Raw genomic sequence first — 21242 nt, forward strand, 5'->3', positions numbered from 1 at the left:
CTCTCAGCATGGTAGCATGCGTTCATCTAACCACTACTCTCAGCATGGTAGCATGCGTTCATCTAACCACTACTCTCAGCATGGTAGCATGCGTTCATCTAACCACTACTCTCAGCATGGTAGCATGCGTTCATCTAACCACTACTCTCAGCATGGTAGCATGCGTTCATCTAACCACTACTCTCAGCATGGTAGCATGCGTTCATCTAACCACTACTCTCGGCATGGTAGCATGCGTTCATCTAACCACTACTCTCAGCATGGTAGCATGCGTTCATCTAACCACTACTCTCAGCATGGTAGCATGCGTTCATCTAACCACTACTCTCAGCATGGTATCATGCGTTCATCTAACCACTACTCTCAGTTATCTCCGGTAGCATGCGTTCATCTAACCACTACTCTCAGCATGGTAGCATGCGTTCATCTAACCACTACTCTCAATGATCTCCGGTAGCATGCGTTCATCTAACCACTACTCTCAATGATCTCCGGTAGCATGCGTTCATCTAATCACTACTCTCAATGATCTCCGGTAGCATGCGTTCGTCAAAGTGATTCAATGGTACAACACATCTGATGTAAAACTAAAATAGTCTCTCTAATATCACATCAGTTTGTACAGTAAGCGTTTTGATACGGTTATGATACGGGGTGTTGACCAGAAAGTAAATTCTTCTACTATGTGTTAGGGATGGGCGCGAGTATCTGGATTTTTATTTAAAATGCCCATCCCTACTATGTGTACACACTAAATCTCAAGTCAACCGTAGGTCAATTTAAACACACAAGAAAAGGACACTTTAAAGGAAGGGGAAAAAGGACACTTTAAGAAAATAACTTGTTGTGATTATTGCATTGTTAGTAATAGCAAGTATAGCATAGGGACATAGAAGTAAAACTGTATATCTGTATAATGTAATCTCAGGATTTATTAACATGTCTATTTTATCATGTTTATTCTACTTATTTTATTACTATTTACTATTATTTACTATTGTATTCTTGCACAATCAAAGCGGGCATGGCCAACCGCATTTCACTGTATGCCCTGGTATGTACCGTATGTGATAAATAAACCTCTTGAATCTTGAATCAAGTAGAATTCTAAAGTCGCACCGCTCGCTGCCTTGCAGGTGCTCATCCTAGAGCCCAGCAAGATCTTCCAACCGACTGTGGTGTGTGTGAGCGAGGAGGACGAGAGTCGCATGGTGCAGCTGAAGCATGTCACGCCCTTAAAGGTATGCCTGCCCCACCCCCCCTTACCCACTAAATACCTGTGGCTCCTCACCTGTCAGCACACGCCGTGTCCCACGTGCTCTCCGGCTGTTTTGTAGACGCAGACTTTGTCTTCTCTTCAACAAACTCTCTCTGTCAGTGTTTAACCATAGAAGGCGCGGGGTGTTTGCCGTGTGTCTCGAGTGTCGACGCGTTGGAAGGAGCCTAATCGCCCAGAGGGCTGTTTACGCTGTATTTCTTTCCTTTGTGTGTGGACGTGACAATAAACCTCTTTGTATTTGTTTACTTTACGTAGCGTGCGTGTGTGTGTGTGTGTGTGTGTGTGTGTGTGTGTGTGTGTGTGTGTGTGTGTGTGTGTATATGTATGTATGTGCATACTCCTCTCGTCATTTGCGCCTCCTCTCTGTTTCCATAGAAAGGCCTACACGAGTGGACTTTCCCAGCCTCTGCAATCCGGGGAGTGAGGTACAGTCCTGTGCTGTACAGCGTGTGCTAATAGCCACTAAGCCATCCTACTTACTGGTCTGGGTGTGTTCAGGCCTTCAGCAAAATGCCTGGGAGCCAAAACACATTTGGTTGTCTGGAAACATCTCTCTCTCTCTCTCTCTCTCTCTCTCTCTCTCTCTCTCTCTCTCTCTCTCTCTCTCTCTCTCTCTCTCTCTCTCTCTCTCTCGCTCTCGCTCTCGCTCTCTTGATGTTTGTGTGCGTTGGTGTATTTCTGCCGACGTATCAGTGTCACAGTGTACTTTACCCTTGTTTGGCTAGTCCAATTGCCCATTAGCCAATACATGGTTTCCGGATTTGTTTTTGTATGTGAAACACCGTCAGCTGGTGGCTCACTTGATGTGAATGTAATTCATCAGATTGTAATCTACTGAGGAAAAAGATAGGAAACACTTCTTTTTTTTTTACATTGGAGAGAGAGGAGCCTGTTCTGCTTAGCCTCTGCTCAAATTAAGTAACAAGTCCACTACTTGGTTACTTTGTGCTTATATCCTCTGAATTATGCAAACACAGTGCTGGTTGCTTCCCTGGAATAGAGAAAGGGGGGCGATACAGTAGGTGCCAGGAATACCTCTAATCATTTCAGACAGCTCGGCCATTCAGTAGTATTCAAATAGTTTTTTCCAGTGAGGACAAGGGATCCCTGTGACAAAAACAACAACAACAACCAAAAAAGACACACACACACACACACACACACACACACACACACACACACACACACACACACACACAGATGTTTGTTCACAAGTGACTCAGTGATTGGTTTCGAAGGTGTCATTTAACCCTTTCCTTGACCTCCCAGCGCTTCGAAGTTTGATGAGCGGAGCTGCTTCCTGTATGTCCACTACAACTCCGATGACTTCCAGCTCTGTTTCCCCTCCGAGCTCCACTGTAAAGGGTGAGCAACACACACACCGGCTGAGATCATGTGTGGGCGGGTGGGTGGGCAGGGTGTCTGTGTGCGTGCACGCACCTGCCCGGTGGTCAGACGGGCATACAGACTGACAATAAACAGACCATCTGATTTATCGACTTGACAGAGAAGTGGATTATTATTTCAGGCGGGCGGGCGAGCCGAGTGTCTGACAGACAGACAAATAGACAAACATAGTGAAGGGAACTGAGTGACCCGAAAAGAAAGACGTGTATACGATGACTCACTCATCTCCTCTGCTGGCCCTCCCTTCAGACCCTTCTGTTGTTGACATTAGCCACAAAGGTGGAAATAGCCTTTCATAAATGGCATCATTCTCGGCTATTAGAAAGGAGATCTCTGAAGTGTGCCAACATCTTATCACCCTGCATGGCCAGAGAGATTGGGCCTCATTTATCAATATTTAAGTATGTGTAAAAGGTTGATATTTCATAAAATAAAATAAAGTAATATTTCTTTTTGTCTCACACTATACTTAAAGCTAGTAGTTTTTCTTGAAAAAGTTACATAGGTAGTGCAGGTGTAAAACACAAAATATGCACGCCAACTGCTTTGGCGTAATCATTATCATAACCTAACTTTAAGTGGACATTTGTTTGATTGTATATATTTCAAAAAGCTCTCCATACAATCATTTGTGTACTTTGCTAGATAAATGAAGTCCATTGTGTACATGTATGTACTGTATAACATGAACAGTATGGCCATCCTGTATGCTGTCATACTGTTGTGCTCTCATACTGTTGTGTGCTGTCATACTGTTGTGTGCTCTCATACTGTTGTGTGCTCTCATACTGTTGTGTGCTCTCATACTGTTGTGTGCTGTCATACTGTTGTGTGCTCTCATACTGTTGTGTGCTCTCATACTGTTGTGTGCTCTCATACTGTTGTGTGCTCTCATACTGTTGTGTGTTGTGTGCTGTCATACTGTTGTGTGCTCTCATACTGTTGTGTGCTCTCATACTGTTGTGTGCTGTCATACTGTTGTGTGCTGTCATACTGTTGTGTGCTGTCATACTGTTGTGTGCTGTCATACTGTTGTGTGATGTCATACGGTTGTGTGCTGTCATACTGTTGTGTGATGTCATACTGTTTCCCCATTTAGTTTCTGTGAGCTGGTGAACTCTCTGCTGCGGCAGGCCGAGGCCCCTGTGGAGGACCCCAGTCATCTCACTGGAGGAATACTGGAGGTCAGTTATCTCTCTCTATTCTCATAATCACAGCCTTCATAGTGATTTATTTTCCACATCATTTGTGGCGTGGTGTGTTTGTGTTGTTCATGTTATTCCCAGAAACCCAGGCCTCAGTTTGGCATGTCCACCCAGAGCTTCATAAGTCTCCGAATGAGACATCTGTTTTAGCACTTCAAGTATACTTCCGCTTGTTGTGGTTGCATGTGAAATTCCTCGCGACTGCTCCGGAGGCACTCGCACTCACCAACCCCCTCTCCCCACGCCGCTCCACAGTACGTCTATGAGACCAACGAGCACGGAGACAAGGTGGTTCTGGGCAAAGGGACGTACGGCGTGGTGTATGCAGGGAGGGACCTGAGCAACCAAGTGCGCATCGCCATCAAGGAAATCCCTGAGAAGGACAGCACGTATGGCAACCATAATGATGATTTCTATATTCACGTAGCCAAAAGAGTCTATAATGCATCAGACAGTATGTGAGTCAGTGATGAACAACTGGTCCTGGTCGCTCAGTACATCCGGAAGGGGGCTGCGTTCAGAATCGCCAACTCTCCATACTTCAGAACACTACATTTGAAATAGAATGAGCTCACGCGTTGTCATAATGGTTCTGTTCAGCCTAGAGCATAGGCCATTCCAAACGCAGCTCATTTCCGTTGCTTCATCTACAGTACACATCATTCATCCATTGTACTGTAAATCCACTTCCATTACATGTTCTTTTCATGCAAAGTGATCTCTCGCAAGACGAGACATTACAACGACTAACCTACAATGTTGTCTGTATAATGGCTCAGTCATGGTTAGTGTCCCAAGTCTTAGTGTTGCTCAGTCTCCCCAGTTACTCTTTTGGAATCCGCTCTGCGTTCTGATGGATGTGTATTTAGACTCACCATTCCAAGTTTACGAGCCTTTAAAGTCCCCATGAAACAGCTAGCAGAATGCTATTTGATTCAGCATATTTACGTGTTTCCTGTAAAAACAGGAAGCTTGGGAGGGATATTGATTGGCGTTTAGAGTAGCTAATGAATGACCTTGTGGTCAACCCATTAGCTAGAAAATATCATTCTAGAAAGCATTTCATTGGACGCAAAATTAGTATACACCCCTGACTCATCAACATTTCTCTATCGTTTTCCAGGAAATGACAAACAAAAATGTATATACCATTAATCTTGTTCTTTTTATTGCCTTTGTTCCGTCTATTTCTAGACCGGTTGGTCTGACGTTTGGTTGTACAAGGCTCGCTGTGACACAGACTCTGTCTTCTCTCCCAGGTACTCCCAGCCTCTCCACGAGGAGATAGCCCTCCACAAGAGGCTGAAGCACAGGAACATCGTGCAGTACCTGGGCTCCGTCAGCCAGGAAGGCTTCATCAAGATCTTCATGGAGGAGGTGCCTGGCGGTATGGGATTACATAAGTGTTGTTGTCGTCATGCTCACAGCTGAGCCCAGATACAGATGACAGGGTTCGCACAAGGTCCTTGAAGTGCTTAACACATTGACCGCCAGAGTTTCTATAGAAGTCTGCAGCCTCTGCCAGGGTTTTTGAGCATTCAGACTCATCTTCCAAGTCCCACAGAAAATTGAAAAAAGTAGTGTCTAGCATGTTCCGTTCTTTCATAGTTGGTAGTTGAATATAGGTTGTTTTCACCAAAAACAGCTGTCTGGGAATAGAAAAGGAGATACTTTTTTGTGTGTGAAACAAGTCAGAAAAGTGATTTGACCCTTTTATTTTCATTTCAAACTCAAAGTATAACTTTTCAAAGTTATAATAGATCAAATAATACAGAGAGACAGAGAGAGAGAGAGAGAGAGAGAGAGAGAGAGAGAGAGAGAGAGAGAGAGATTGTGAGGGCTATGGGTGTGTGTGGGTCACGAGCAGATAATAGGGACTCTAAGTTATCCGTGAAACGAATAACCACAAAACTGCTTACGCAGACATTTTAAGAGAAGGGGAAAAATAAACAACACAAAACAACCTTTACAGGTGGAAACCTCAAAGAGAGTATTTAAGAAAATAAATCAAGTCCAAAAAACAGGACTACACTCAATAAAGAGGCATAGTAGAAAAGTAAATAAGCCACAGAGGCACCTCCTAATAACGGAGTTTATATTGAAAAAGTAAAACAATAAACCTCCACTAAGGGAGTTTATGTGTAGAATAACTAGGGCTGACCTTCGATATTTTTTTGGAATTCGAAGCTTCGGGGCCGAGATTCGATTTTAATTCGAAGCTTCGAAATAAAAATAAATAAAAAATAAAAAGTATAAATTCTTTATTTTTATTTTTATTTTTTTTATTTATGTTGTGTGGACTTGTACAGCACTTTGTTCAACTTTGTCAGTGCTGTAAAGTTTAAACCTTTTTAAATCTTAGACAAACTAAACACTTTGCTTCCATGAAATATTGTAAGCCGTCATTTGAGGCTTTATAAAAGCAGCACAATGAACACAAATCTGTCAGTGCTGAGTCCGACCTCATCTTAAATAACAAACGGCATTGCTTGTTGTAATTAACAAAGAGAGGCAGAGTTGATTTTGCAACAAACTAAAAATAAATTAAAAAATTCATATATTTTTTGTTGCTTTTTACATAATATAATTTTATTTTCATATTCGAATCCCATGCCCATCGAACGAAGCTTCGAAGTATTTAAGACAGCCCTAAGAATAACGCCAGTAGCCCAAAACAAGAATGACTACACGACCCTACCCTTGCACGCTGGCGGCGTGTGTGTGTGCGGTTACTAACGTTACTGTTCTACAACAAAACACGATAACAAAATGGATGTCTTCTTACCACTGGTAAATGGATAAGACGCTGTCGGTTTCAACCTGGTGACAATCCATACTTTTTCGGGCACTACGACGGATCCGATCGTCCTCCAGTACTGTTTCAGGTCCAGATAAATTCAAGGTCCAGTAAAATTCCCAGAAACGCAAGCTGGTGTTTCTCCTCGCCATTGTCCACTACAGATTCTCTCTTGTTCTTGCACGCTGGTGGCGTGTGTGTGTGCGGTTACTAACGTTACATGATAACAAAATGGATGTCTTGTGTGTGTGTCTCGATCAACGTATCTCTCTTCCACAGACTACTACCACGATCATGGTCATGGTATTCACATTTCACCCACGGAGTCTTGACTGGTGCTGTAGATCTCCGCTCAACTCTCCAACGCTTCAATACCGCCACCTGGTGGCCGATCGGCGAGTTGCCAAAACCGGAAGTGGCCGGAAGTGCTTGGTGTGTCCCCTATTTCGTCCGGCCACTCGCTAGCGCTCGCGGGACTCCATCTTGACACATTGGATATCGATCTGTTGCCATAACTCAATAAACAACATTATTTGGACGTATATAGTATTATACAACCTGGAAATGGATCGCATAGATCAACATCCCATAATAGCAATATTTTTGCTCCAGTATCATCCCCCATCGCTACGAGGAAGCTGCCGTGAGTTATAGCGTTTTTGATTATTATTATCCATACAAACTGTTCTGATCTATATATCACCCATACTACCGTACATGAAACATTTAACGTCGGCCATTGCATTATAAACGACCCCCCCCCCCCCTCCGGTCACCAGCACATGATGAGTCATGACGTTTAGGACCTTGTACAATTGAAATTTTTAATATAACGTTGATCGGTGTCAAACGGCATTTGATAATCTAATATATGCATTTAGGCCTATATCTCACGTTCTATGAAATACAGCAGAAAACGATAAAAACATTTATACTCTGGACGGTATTTTAGTATGAATGTGTGAATGAAAAAGTAAAACGTTCCTACATCCTGAACGATAGATAATTGATGTTGAATGGGCCATAGTAATGTCAATTTAGCAATACAATAAAAAAAGTTATAGCCCTGCAAAGAAGGTGAACATCTCCATAGACAAATAGAGCTGGCAGAGGACGGTTTAGGATGAATCAAAGTGGTAGCAGAGAATGGGTTAATCAAATTTGATGAGTCGCTGTCTCGCACACTCCAACTGCTTTTCTTCATTTCTTCGTGTGTGATGCTCTAGCTTGCTCTATCTGGCAAGCAGGCCAAGCAGATGCTTAAAAAACAGCATTTAAAAGTGAATTGTATCCTTCGAGTGACATCCTTGAAAATGAAAAGTTCCCAAGTTGTCCATTTCTTCTTCTTTGACCCTGAAGACGGGCCTTTCATGAAAACAACGTTGTCGTACTGTATTGTACCCATTCTGCAATCTGTTAAATAAAATTTTCATTCATTCATTCATTCATTCATTCATTCATTCATTCATTCATTCATTCACTCATCGGTCATAGTGTTCCTATTTCCCAGCATTCATTTCATTTATACAAGTGAAATTGCATCATTGGTTTGGAAGATCCTTGTGGAACTCTCTCAGAAAAAGGGAGTGTGTAGTATTTGTACCGTGTTCCCCTTAGAGAGCCAGCATGTGTGTGTGAACTCACATACACACACGCATGCGAACATGTGTGCATGTTTGCGCAACTGGAATTCAGGGCAACAATTTACTGACAGACAGATAAGGAAGTCTTGAAATCTGACCAACTGTAGAGAGAGAGAGAAAAAAGTATTTCGCAACAAACTGCACTTTGCTGTTCATTTGAGCTGAATTATTTGAAGAAGATTTATCTTTAAAGGCGAACTGGGGGCATCCTAGGGCTCCACACGCAAAGGTGCATATATACCATGCAATTGCACAATCCTAGGTTCGACTCTGGCCTGCAATCTCTGATACATGTCATCTCTCTTCTCTCTCTCTCTCTCTGATTTACTCTGTATAATAATAAAGCGGAAATGCCCTAAAGACAGATCTCAAAGTGAAACTAAACAAAAATTCACATTGTATTCATATTATAATCCCAACATGAGTTATTGTTTTGACAACAATTTTAGTGCAGAACGTAGGCATGGCATAGTAAGATGCATTAATATACTGTAGCCACTTATGCAGAAACGTCTTGTGTCAATAGGAAGCTTGTCATCTCTCCTGCGCTCCAAGTGGGGCCCTTTAAAAGACAACGAGGCCACCATCATCTTCTACACCAAGCAGATCCTGGAGGGGCTCAAGTATCTCCATGACAATCAGATAGTTCACAGAGATATCAAGGTGAGCATGCTACCACTGGAATGATCGATGGCCATTAATTTAATTCTCTTCTCTTCTCTTCTCTTCTCTTCTCTTCTCTTCTCTTCTCTTCTCTTCTCTTCTCTTCTCTTTTCTTCTCAAGTTTGTTTATTATTTGTCACAAATAAAATACACTGTGGATGTGAGCTGTGGTGTTCCACAAGGAAGCATACTAGGACCGCTACTATTCCTAATTTATGCAAATGACATGTCGTCAGCGTGTGACTGCATCTTGTTCCTGTTTGCGGACGACTCAGCCCTCAGTTACAGGTTGAAAAAGCCCTCAGCTCGGAACTAGGCAAAATCTGCATATGGCTCGCCGACAACAAACTATCATTACACATGGGCAAAACAGAGTCCATTCTCTTCGGTTCAAATAACAAACTCAGCAAGACCAACGGCTTCTCAGTTACAGTGGGTGACAATATTGTCACAAGGAAAGATGAAATTACCTACCTGGGTTCCATCCTAGAGGCTAATCTTTCCTGTGACAAAATGGCATCCAATGTAATAAAAAAAGTCAACCAACAAACTCGATTCTTGTACCGGATCTCCTCTCTGGTAAACAAGAATACCCTGAAGACTCTGGCAGGAGCACTCATTCAAGGGTACTACGACTATGCTTGCACCTCATGGTACCAAAGCACCTCAAAGGCACTAAAAAACAAATTACAAACATCTCAAAACAAACTAGTCAGACTACTGCTTGACCTGACTCCTAGAACCCACCTCACCCCTGCCCACTTTGACAACCTAGGATGGCTTAGAGTAGACGACAGAGTACAGCAACTTGCAATGGGCCTGGTCTACAAGATACACTACATGACCAAGGTACCCATGTACATGTCAAAATACTTCCCAAAGGTCAGTGAATACCACGATCACAACACCAGAGGGAGCTCCACAAATCATGTTAAACCCAGATTCGGCTCAAACAAGGGACTAAACACGTTTCGCAATTATGCCACATCAATGTGGAACGCCCTACCCAAAGCTGTAAAGGAATGTGAATCACTACCCACCTTCAAAAACACTCTCAAAAAACACCTACGGGAGACTGCAATTCGAAACTGGCCCCTACAAATGTCCTAACCCAGTTGTACAGTAAATGACCAAGTATGGCTTTGTCAGTATTCCAATGTACAGTGTACAGTGTCCCCCACCCCCCCCCTACCCAACCCCCCCCACCTCCAATGTACAGCCCCCCACCCACCCACCCAACCCCACCCCACCTACCCAACCTCCTCCAATGTACAGTTTCTACGTCAAATGTATATACACTCTTTTTCTGGACACTTTTTGTATCACAAACAGTACTGTATTTGCAAATCTGGTATGTCATAAATGTATAGATGTAGCAGTACTGTCTATCTGTATGTTGTGTATGTCATATATGTTATGATGAATTGAAAATGGGGGACCCTGATGTAAACAAGACGAAAGTCTTTCTCTGGTCTGCATTGAGCCGTACTGTACCCAAATGCAGACAATGATTGAATGACAATTTAAGGTAGGGTGCAATTGCAAATTTGGTATGAATGTGCAAATCTCTTTAATAAATAGATAAATAGATACAAATTATCTTCTCTTCTCCTCTTCTAAAAACAGAACACATCCAAAAACAGATCAAATTCCCTTCTGGAATCCAATGAAACATTTCTGGAAGGCATTCTAGAGTTAACTCTGAACTTGAACTGGTCTTCTGTGAATATGAAAAAAAACATCATCAATACAACAAAACCAACATTTCAACAAATTAACAAAAGGGTCATTGTTGTACACAAATTCGTCCTCGAATGGTTCCATGAAATAAGTTAGCATAATTAGGAGAGCAGCAGAGTGCTCACGCTTTGACACTAAAATGTAATGTCTAACTATTTAATAGTCCTCAAACTTGAAATAATTATTGTTTAAGATCAACTGGGTTCAACCAAAACCTCTGTGAGGTTTTCTCCCTTGTTTAAGAAGTATGTCAACGCTTCCATACCCTTTTTATGAGGAACATTAAGGTGTATAAGCTCATGACATCCATAGTGCAGAATATGTCAATGTCCTGAATGCTCTGAATAGACTGGGCAGCTCTTGCTCTCCTAATTATGCCAACCTATTCATGAGCAAATTCGAAGACAAATTTGTGTACCACAATAATCCCTTTGTTAATTTGGTGAAATGGTTGGTTTTGTTATAGTGATGATGTTTTTTTGTCATATTCACAGGGACAGAAGACCAGTTGGAAGCATTCAGACTTCAAGTTAACTCTAGAATGCCTTCCAGAAAGTTTTCCTTGAAGTCCAGTAGGGAATCTGTTCTGTTTTTGGATGTGCTTGTACATAGAGCCGAACAGGTTTCCTGTGTATACAGGAAACAAACCGAACAATTTGTTGGATTTCTCTAGTTACCACCCTACAGGCTTGAAGACGGGGTTACCCTATAGCCCTTAGAGAGTTAAGAGAATTTGAGAATGCTTTTGAGTAACAGGCCTGTGCAGACATAAGACTTATGTAAACAATTCAGTGCCAAAGGTTATGACGACAGAGTTCTCAAAGTGTGAAATGTGGAAAGAACAGACATACTGGCCCCTCCCCCATTGAGCGACTTCTCTTCATGTTCTCCTATTATATGTGTAATGATATTTTTTTTGATCCACTTTTTCTCCCATTTCTATTTTTCTCCCATCCCAATTTCGTATCATCCAATTCAACCCTCCCCTGTCTCGAACGCTGTTTCTTGCCTCCCACAAGCCGGCTGCAATGTGGACTAAGTCATACATAGCACGAGTCCCCTCCGATACTCGAGGTAACAGCAGTCGCATCTTATCACCTGCGCGGCGCGATCTTTCAGCGTCAGGGGTCTGCGCTTTGGAGGGGCGCCGCCCCCATCGCTTCCTGATTCTACTGCGCAGGCGCACCAACCGACCTGTAGGAGTCGCTGTCCACAACGCCCGATCCCCACCCATCAGTTTCCCCTAATACTGCCAATGTGTATTAGTACGGACGACCAGCTAAACTGAAAGCAATGTGGAGCGCTGGGCTCGAACAGGCGAACCCAGCGTCTCCAGTATTTGTGGTGAGCGCCTTGCCCACTGCACCACGTAGCCGCCCCTATGTGTAATGATTTTAAGATGTCTGTGAAGAAGCATTGATAGATTGTATCTAGTGATCCAGGTGTAGGACATGTTTTTAAGAATCCTCCTATCTTTGCACATAAATGTTCTAGAAAGATACTTTGGATAAAGCTGACTGTTATTTACCCCCACAATACTTCTTATCAAACCTGCTGACAGGTAACTTTCCATGTTCTAACTATGTCCAGTGTAATGCTATGGTTAGAGGAAAGGATGTCTCACATCCACACACAGGCAAGAAAATGTGTCGATTTTCTTGTAAGACAAAATACGTGGCCTATCTGTAAAAGTGTCCATCCATGGTGACTGTGGCTAGACACTTTAACTCAGTAGGTCATGATGTGTGCTCCTTGAGGTTTCAGTGGCTAAACACTTTAACTCAGTAGGTCATGACGTGTGCTCCTTGAGGTTTCAGGGGATAGAAACAGCACAGCATTTGAAGAGAGATGGTGACAGAGATAGAGCACTTCTACAGAGAGAAGTTTTTTGGATACATACCTTGCAAACTTAATGCCCTAGAGAGGCTTAAATGAAGAATTGTTATTGGGGTGTTTCCTATAATTGTTTATCTGCGTGCATAGAGTAATTTCAAATAAGGGACCCCCTTTTCTATCTTGATTTTACTAGTGAGTATACCGTATGCATATAGAATGTGGGTGTGTAGGTAGACATGGTACGATATACATCTATATATATATTTGTTATGTCTTCTTGCCAGTGTATTTGGGGGTATTTGCCTACTTGCATAGTTGAGTGTTTTATTTACCACTTTAACATGCAATTGTTGTACCTTTGTGACTGTAGAGATATGTACAGTATATATATTTGTTTCTATAAACATTATTCTATATGTATTTATCTATATGAAATTCACTAAATGGATGTTTCGATGCAGTTGTGTATTTGGGCATTTTCCTATATCATTCGATTGCCATTTTTCTATTGTTCTATCGATATGCAAATATTTGTGTAACATGTTATTATGGCGATTTCTTTTAAAATTTTATTTAATTTCGTTCATGTTTTGGCATCATATTTATTTTTATTCAGCACAAAATCAAGACAGTACAGATATGCAGATATACTTTACAACACGTTCTCAATTTACATCATGTCTGTACCCTATCATTAAGAGACAGCTATGCTTGGGGAAGGGGAAGGGGCGTGGGGGGAACATAAAAAGAAAACAGGTAAACCAGAATATACTACATGTCAACCTCTCTTCTCTGGGTGTTGTAGGAACCTCAGTCACCCTCTCTTTTCTGGGTGTAGTACAGTAGGAACCTCAGTCAACCTCTCTTCTCGGGGTGTAGTACAGTAGGAACCTCAGTCAACCTCTCTTCTCGGGGTGTAGTACAGTAGGAACCTCAGTCAACCTCTCTTCTCGGGGTGTAGTACAGTAGGAACCTCAGTCAACCTCTCTTCTCGGGGTGTAGTACAGTAGGAACCTCAGTCAACCTCTCTTCTCGGGGTGTAGTACAGTAGGAACCTCAGTCAACCTCTCTTCTCGGGGTGTAGTACAGTAGGAACCTCAGTCAACCTTGTCATTGGCGTGAAACTTCCTCATGGAACCAATCTGTCATTCCCCATTTCCTTCCTGGTTTTAAACCCATGTGTCGGTCCATAATGTCATAACCACCCTTATAGGAAGGCTCGATGCGCAGATCAAATCAAACAATTTTTAAAAGAAAATGACAATAAAATGGGAAATAAGATAGAAAATAATAAGATGAAAATAAAAATAATACGGTGCCTTATACGCCCTATACGCTCTATACAAGCCCACTTTCTATCGAACTGTTCACCTTGCAACCTGATCAGATGAGTCATCCTCTCCATGTCCTGAATTTCTTTAACTTTGTTTAGCCATTGGTTATGTGTTGGGGGACTGGGCTTCAACCAATTAATTGTGATCATTTTCTTGGCAGCAGTTAACAGTATTTGAAGAAGATACACACTTTTCCTTCCCTCAATGCCCTCCGGTATGACTCTGAGGATGGCAGTTTTGAAATCTTGTGGGATGTCCATGTCGAATACTTTTTTTACATCCCTGAATACATCATCCCATCACATTATGGCGATTTCTAATGAGATTAGATATATTTATATTTCTCTCAAACTCTGTCCTTTGTCGAGATGGTGTTAAGGTTAGTAGAACACGATCCATTCATTGTACATACTGTATCTAATAGTGTGTCTATAAGTGCTTAAACTGATTAATCTCCAGACTTCTATTTAACAGAAACTTCCACTGTGGTCCAGTATAACAGGAAGGCTTATAGCTGAATGGCGTACGTTGTCTCTGCCTGTTCTAAATGAATGTACCTAAACGACACTTCTGTGCATGCTGGTTATTTCTACCACACTGAGGAATGCCTCTCGGTTCTCCTTCCAGCCTTCCTCTACTACTGTTGTTTTTGATGCATTGCAATCCACTGATACCAGGAAATCAACTGGAGAGGATACACCGGATCCTTCCTAGTTCCTAGTGCCTGGAAAATGGCTCATATACCGTAATTCCTCTAATAGTAACCCCGGCTTGTATTTGTTTCAACTGTAGCGGATACCAGGCTTGTATTAGGAGGAGGCATGTATAAGAGAGAGGCCTATATTTCTAATTTTCAAACAGATCATAATGAATAAATCAACATTTTGTGTCAGTTTGAACCCAGTAAAATGTACTGCGTTCATTTATTGAAACCAAGTACTGTATGAAATACGGTAGTAAACAGTGCAATTACAGGTGGTCAAAAAAAGTTAAAGAAAGTAAAATAGTGCAATCACAATACTGGTATAATAATAATAATAATAATAATAATAATAATAATAATAATAATAATAATAATAATAATAATAATAATAATAATAATAATAATAATAATAATAATAATAACTTTGTTTTATACAATTCTGAGGTAGGCTTACTCTCTTGGTAAACATTAACACCATACCATTATATGGTATTTACTGCACAGCCAGGCCAGCATATAACAACAATAACAAAATATATTGCCTATGGTAAATCCGTTGAGGGAAATACCGTAATTCCTTTAATATACATGAAACCCGGCTTGTATTAGGAGGCCGGCTTATAATTGCTTAGCTCAACAGCGCACCCGGTCATTAATAGAGACACGGTTTTTAATTGAATACCGGTTACTATTAGAGGAATTACGGTATTTCAATTACATAAAGGTGGAGATAGAAGTGACTTGAATAATTATCTACCAATCTCCAAGCTATCCTGTATAGTGAACATCCTGGAATCATTGGTGAATAACTAACTCAAAGCATTTATCTCAAAACACTCTGTATTAATCTGGTTTTGGAGCACTACATTAGTTGTAAATCCACCCTAGACAAAAGAAAACATTGTGCCGCCCTATTTGTAGATCTGTCAAAAGCATTTGACACAGTTGATCATTCTCTTCTTTTACAAGAAGACTTGGCATTGGCTTAGATACAAATACTTACAGTTGGTTTCAGAACTATTTGTGTGACATGCCCACTCTCAGTTCAAGTCAAGTCCTTTTTTAATCCCCTCTGGGAAATGCAGGCGTCATATCAGCATGGATGATGGTGGAGGGGAGGTACAGGAAGTAAAAAGATAATAAAAATAATATAGAATAATGAAATAAAATGATAATGTAAAAATATTAATAATAATAATGTAGTAATTATGATATAAAATTATAATATATAATAGAATACTATTATATATAGAATATAATAGTATACATGGCAAAGTCCGGCTGTTTTTAACCCAACAGGATGCAGAGAAGCTGGTTCATGCTTTTATTTCAAGCCAATTACCGTAGATTATTGTAATGCTCTTTTAACTGGTCTCCATAAAAAAATCTATAGAGAAACTACAGTTAATCCAAAACTCTGCTGCTAGACTTTTAACAAAAACAAGAAAGAGAGAGCATATTACACCTGTTTTAGCTACATTGCACTGGCTTCCTGTATCCTTTAGAATTCATACATTACTGACTTCCTGTCATTTTATGTGCCAACTCGTGCTCTGAGATCGACCACAGCCGAGTGGCGCACAGGCTATTTGTGTTTTCCTTCGGTCATGACATGCTTTATCAGGGGGTGTGTCTTGGATGGGGATGTGGTGGGGATTGATGTGTGGGGTGTTTGGGGGACTGGCTGTTCCGGGGGGGTTAAAATGCTTTCGAGCAACACTGTACTTATTTTACAAGTACAGTGTTGCTCACATGCTTTCGAGCAACACTGTATTTATTGTACTCATTTTATGCCTATTCTTATGTCTGCACTTTCTACATTGCACTACTTTTATTGTATTTTATACCCATTCTTATGTTTGCACTTTCTACATTGCTTTTATTCTGTCAACTGTATGCAAATTGTATGCCTATGTTCATTGTATGCTATTTGCTGTGAGCTGCAATCCATGTATGAAAGGTGCTATATAAATAAAGTTATTATTAATATTATATATTGTAATAGCACACTGTGCCACAGTCTATGTAGTGTATAGTAATTATGACAGTCCTAAAAGTTCTCCAGCAGTTAGTTCTCCAACTATTGGCAGCTGTCTATGCCCACAGTTGTGGAGCCTGGTGGCTACTGGCACGAAGGACTGGCCGAGGCGATTGTGGTGTGTTTTCCTCATCCTCCTAATTCTACCAACAGACTAACTTATACACACACACATACACAGCTGATTCAGTGCTTCTCCACTCCCTGTCGACTTTGTGTATACGTATATACGTGTCTGACAGTGTGTGTGTGTGTGTGTGTGTGTGCATAGCGTAACCTCCCCTTTCACTGACTAAACGGAGGATGCAGACAGATGCCAAGCTTGGATCACAGATTTCCTTTAGTGGTGTTTTTAATAACAAAAAAGGATCAGAATTTGATTCAGCTTAATATAGCTTAATACCGATACCGATCAGTTAAAAAATGCAGTCATCGGCTTTGATACCGATCTTTGAGATTGGATCGGGACATCCCTACACAGGTGCCGAGAGCTGATTACCAGAAGCTAATATTAGAGAATTCAGGTCCTTGTGCAACGTTTCACCCAAATTGGCCCTGTAGTTTGTGAAAATTGCTGAGGACAGATGGACAGATGGACAGATGGACAGATCCACACACACAAACACACCGGACTAATTACACGACGTCCACCGTCTTGTACAGGAACATAACCAGTTTCCCAGTGATTAGATTAGGAATGATGGTGTTGAATGCTGAGCTGAAGTCGATGAACAGTGTTCTCACACGGTTGTTACTATCATCCAGGTGGGAAGGGGCGGAATGTAGCACGGAGGAGATGTTGGAGATCTTCCATCGTATATAACTTCATTATTGGACTGGACCTCTGGACCTTATCACACTCGCTCCAATGATTGTCTTACACTTTGTGTTAGTTATTTACCAATGATTCCAGGGTTTTTCGCTGGACAGGATAGCTTGGAGATTGATCGATAATTATTTAAGTCACTTCTATCTTCTATAGGAACCCAAGGAGGACAATATCCACCTTATGTGGATACTGTGAATAATGTATATTTCAGTGGATACTGTGATAATGTGAATAATGTATATTTCAGTAGATAGTAAATTATAACACTACCTTATGCATACTGCACCTTATGTGACACTGTGAATACTGTGAATATATTTTTCAGCTAGTTAGATAGTAAATTATATTGACCTATTTGTTTACACTGCTTGTGTTGTTTTTACCACCTGTATCGCCCCCCGCGTGAATATTAAAGGCAACCAACTTGTGTTCAGCTTTTCGTTCAGCGTTTCTCTGATTGGCCACACGGCCAATCAATCCACTAGTACACGCCCTTGCGGCGCGGCAGAAGCGCTGGTCGAACCAGCGGTGTTCTGTTGTGTGACTTTACTACAGGTAGTCTACAGCGGTGTTCTGTTGTGTGACTGTACTAAACTCTTCCACCACATGACCGACATTTGACATACAGTACACCTCCTATCTATGTTGGGATTATGTTTGGTCATGACAAAACAATAAAAATCGCTACTGTTAGTAATGCTGCCACCACCCACTTCAATGACAGAGCTCTCATATTTGCGAATGCATAAACTATATCTTAAATTATGGCGATGTGTCTAATATGGCTGTCGCGAAGTCATTGATAAGCGACAGCCATATTAGACACATAGCCATAATTTAAGATATAGTTTATGCATTCGCAAAATATGAGAGCGCGCCGCTGTCATTGAAGGGCTTCCTACAACAGAGCACCGCCGCTGCTGCTGCTGAAGCTGTATCAAGCCGGCGGCGGCACACGAAAGCGGGGTATAAACCACCGCGTCGCCCCGCTGGCGCTTCAGGCTCAGCAGCCTCCACGGGCGAAATAACATATAACGTTACAGTTCCACACTGATGTACAGTGAGTGTCTAATATGGCTGTCGCGAAGTCATGCCTCTCCCTCTGACAATATCATAATGATGTGTTTTCTATATTATATCCACAATCATTCATCTAAAAAATTGTATGGGCTTTGATTAAACATGTAACCTACACCTACTGTAACTTACTGTACCTCTGCTTCCTACAGCACAGCAGGTAATGGCGTTAATCAATAGAACGCGAAACATAATAACGTTACGCTTTCTAGTTCAGCGCATTTCATAACTGTATGGGCTTTGTTTATACACAAGTGAATCTGGTAGTTGGTTGTTAAAAACGCGAAACATAATAACCGCGCTGCCGCTCGCGCGCGCTCCTTGGATTTCATTTGGGACGTGGGACGACTGCGCTTGCCTGCGCGTGGGGGCGGGGGGGCGCGGCCAATCAGAGAAAAGCCGAACACAAGTTGGTTGCCTTTAATATTCACGCATCCCCCCCCCCTTCCCCCATGCTGCTATGATGCCTGAATTTCCCCAAGGGGATCAATAAAGGAATATCTCATCCTATCTTATCTCCACCTTTATGTAATGGAAATATTCACTATGTATAGTTTTCCAGGCATTATGAACTATATTATACCTGTTGACAAAGAAATATTAAATATATGTGTTTTTGCTCTGTAATTAATGGAGCAGTTAGCCTTGATTGCAATGCTTTAAAAACAGATGAGATTAAATAGAGATTGAATTAATTAAAGTTGCTTCCCTGCCCACAGGGTGACAATGTACTGATCAACACCTACAGTGGAGTGTTGAAGATCTCTGACTTTGGCACCTCCAAGCGTCTGGCGGGGATCAACCCCTGTACTGAGACCTTCGCTGGTGAGACGCCTCCGATGATCTCTGTTTGAACATGTTTGACTGCTTTTGTACCTTTGCAGGTTAGTTTCAAGTGTTTAGAATTCTGCTACTCTATAAAGGACCCATTTTCTATGAATGGGGATCTATTGAATTGAAAAATGGAAAGGTGCGCTCAGTAGGATTTAAAATGGTTCGGACGAGGAACATGTAGACTCGTACTACCAAGTGGTCCTCACTTTTACGGGTCAGCTATGCATATTTCATGTGGTTGAGTATACATGGTCCTCAATTCGTTTAATTTACGTTTGTAGTTTTATCAGTTGATCGGTTTTCTCTCTTCATCTCTATGATGCTCTTCAATAGGAACTCTTCAGTACATGGCCCCAGAGATCATAGACCAAGGGCCACGAGGCTACGGGAAGCCCGCTGACATCTGGTCCCTGGGCTGTACTATCATAGAGATGGCAACAGGGAAGCCACCCTTCCATGAGTTGGGCAGTCCCCAGGCAGCCATGTTCAAGGTAAGGAATGTTTAGACACATTTTAGTTGAGTATTTCTACGTTTAAATGTAATATCTTCTAAAAAGAAAACAAGAGAGATTGCAATTTAAAAAGAAAAGTATGTCATTGGCTGGCATTAGTGTGTTATTGCTTGTAATATATCATACCATGTTTGCACCCTTGTTATTTGTAAATACAGTTATGCCATTTTAAATGCAACTCTGGATATCTCTAGGTGGGTATGTTCAAGATTCACCCAAAGGTTCCAGAGTGTATGTCGGACGAGGCAAAGGGTTTCATCATGAGCTCTTTTGAGCCGGACCCAGACAACAGAGCCAGCGCCACAGAGCTGCTTAAGGACGGCTTCCTCAGATCCTCCTCCAGGAAGAAGGCCAAAGCTCCACAGGAAACAGGTTCTAAGGACACCCTGCCTGCCGGTGAGGCCTCAGTATACGCCATGTTTGCACCATTTTTCTACAGTACTTCCTAATTGGGGCCGGGTATTGTTGAACATTTTCCATGAACAGTTCTGATACTTCTAATTAGGGGTGTCACGATTAATCAACTGAATCTAATACATTTTTTAAATTGTAAAACGATAACATCACTTTTTTATATATAATTCTTTGTCGACTTAATTCAAATATTTTCTCTTTAACCTCTGTAACCGCCATCTGCTTTTCTACATAGACAGACATGGTCAATTGGTTTTACCGTAATAGAAATTCCAACAAACTAGGAAGAAATTGGTAGAAACCAATTTTTTTTACCTCCTTGATACCTTTCTGATGTCTTAAAATTGATACAGATACAAAGAAACTGTAACGGCACTGAAGGGTTTTTGATACCCAGGTATACTCATCTGTATCAAGTTTCAAGTTTGTACAGAATACTTTATGATGAAATGCTTGTTTCTGTATGAGCCCCTGAGAGTGTGCTACATACAGTAAAAAAAGTAAAAAAATAAAATAAAAAAGTAATTAAGAAGTAAGTAATAATAATAATACATCCATTTTATATAGCGCTTTTCCAGGTGCTCAAAGACGCTTTACATGGGTAGAAGGGACAAAACTATGGCAAAACAAAACAAAAACAGAACAAAATAAAATAAAACTGACAGAATTAAAGGTCAAAAGCAAGATTGAAAAGATGGGTTTTGAGGGCTGATTTAAAAGATGTCAGGGTGTTTGCATCACGGATATGGCTGGGGAGGGCATTCCAGAGGGAGGGGGCAGCAGCAGCAAAGGCCCTGTCGCCCCAGGTCCGGAGCTTGGTCGTGGGAGGTGTTAGGAGGTTGGCATCAGCAGACCTAAGGCGACGGGTGGACGTGTGACGGTGGAGGAGGTCGGACAGGTAGGGAGGGGCAAGGTTGTTGAGGGCTTTAAA

The 21242-nt window shown here is 41.5% G+C and overlaps 1 protein-coding gene across 1 annotated transcript in view; it reads left to right on the forward strand.

Moving 5' to 3' along the window:
* The window catches only part of LOC311246499 (mitogen-activated protein kinase kinase kinase 5), a 63384-nt gene that overhangs the window by 16057 nt on the left and 26085 nt on the right, over positions 1–21242 (forward strand). Inside the window, 10 exon segments of the mRNA XM_084336649.1 lie at positions 1137–1241; positions 1655–1704; positions 2549–2644; positions 3786–3870; positions 4147–4280; positions 5151–5278; positions 8858–8994; positions 19271–19376; positions 19719–19876; positions 20092–20293. Of these exon segments, the coding sequence (XP_084192775.1) occupies positions 1137–1241; positions 1655–1704; positions 2549–2644; positions 3786–3870; positions 4147–4280; positions 5151–5278; positions 8858–8994; positions 19271–19376; positions 19719–19876; positions 20092–20293 (1201 nt within the window).

The sequence above is a fragment of the Notolepis coatsorum genome, assembly GCF_963971535.1.
Source record: "Notolepis coatsorum genome assembly, chromosome: 19".
NCBI lineage: Eukaryota > Metazoa > Chordata > Actinopteri > Aulopiformes > Paralepididae > Notolepis > Notolepis coatsorum.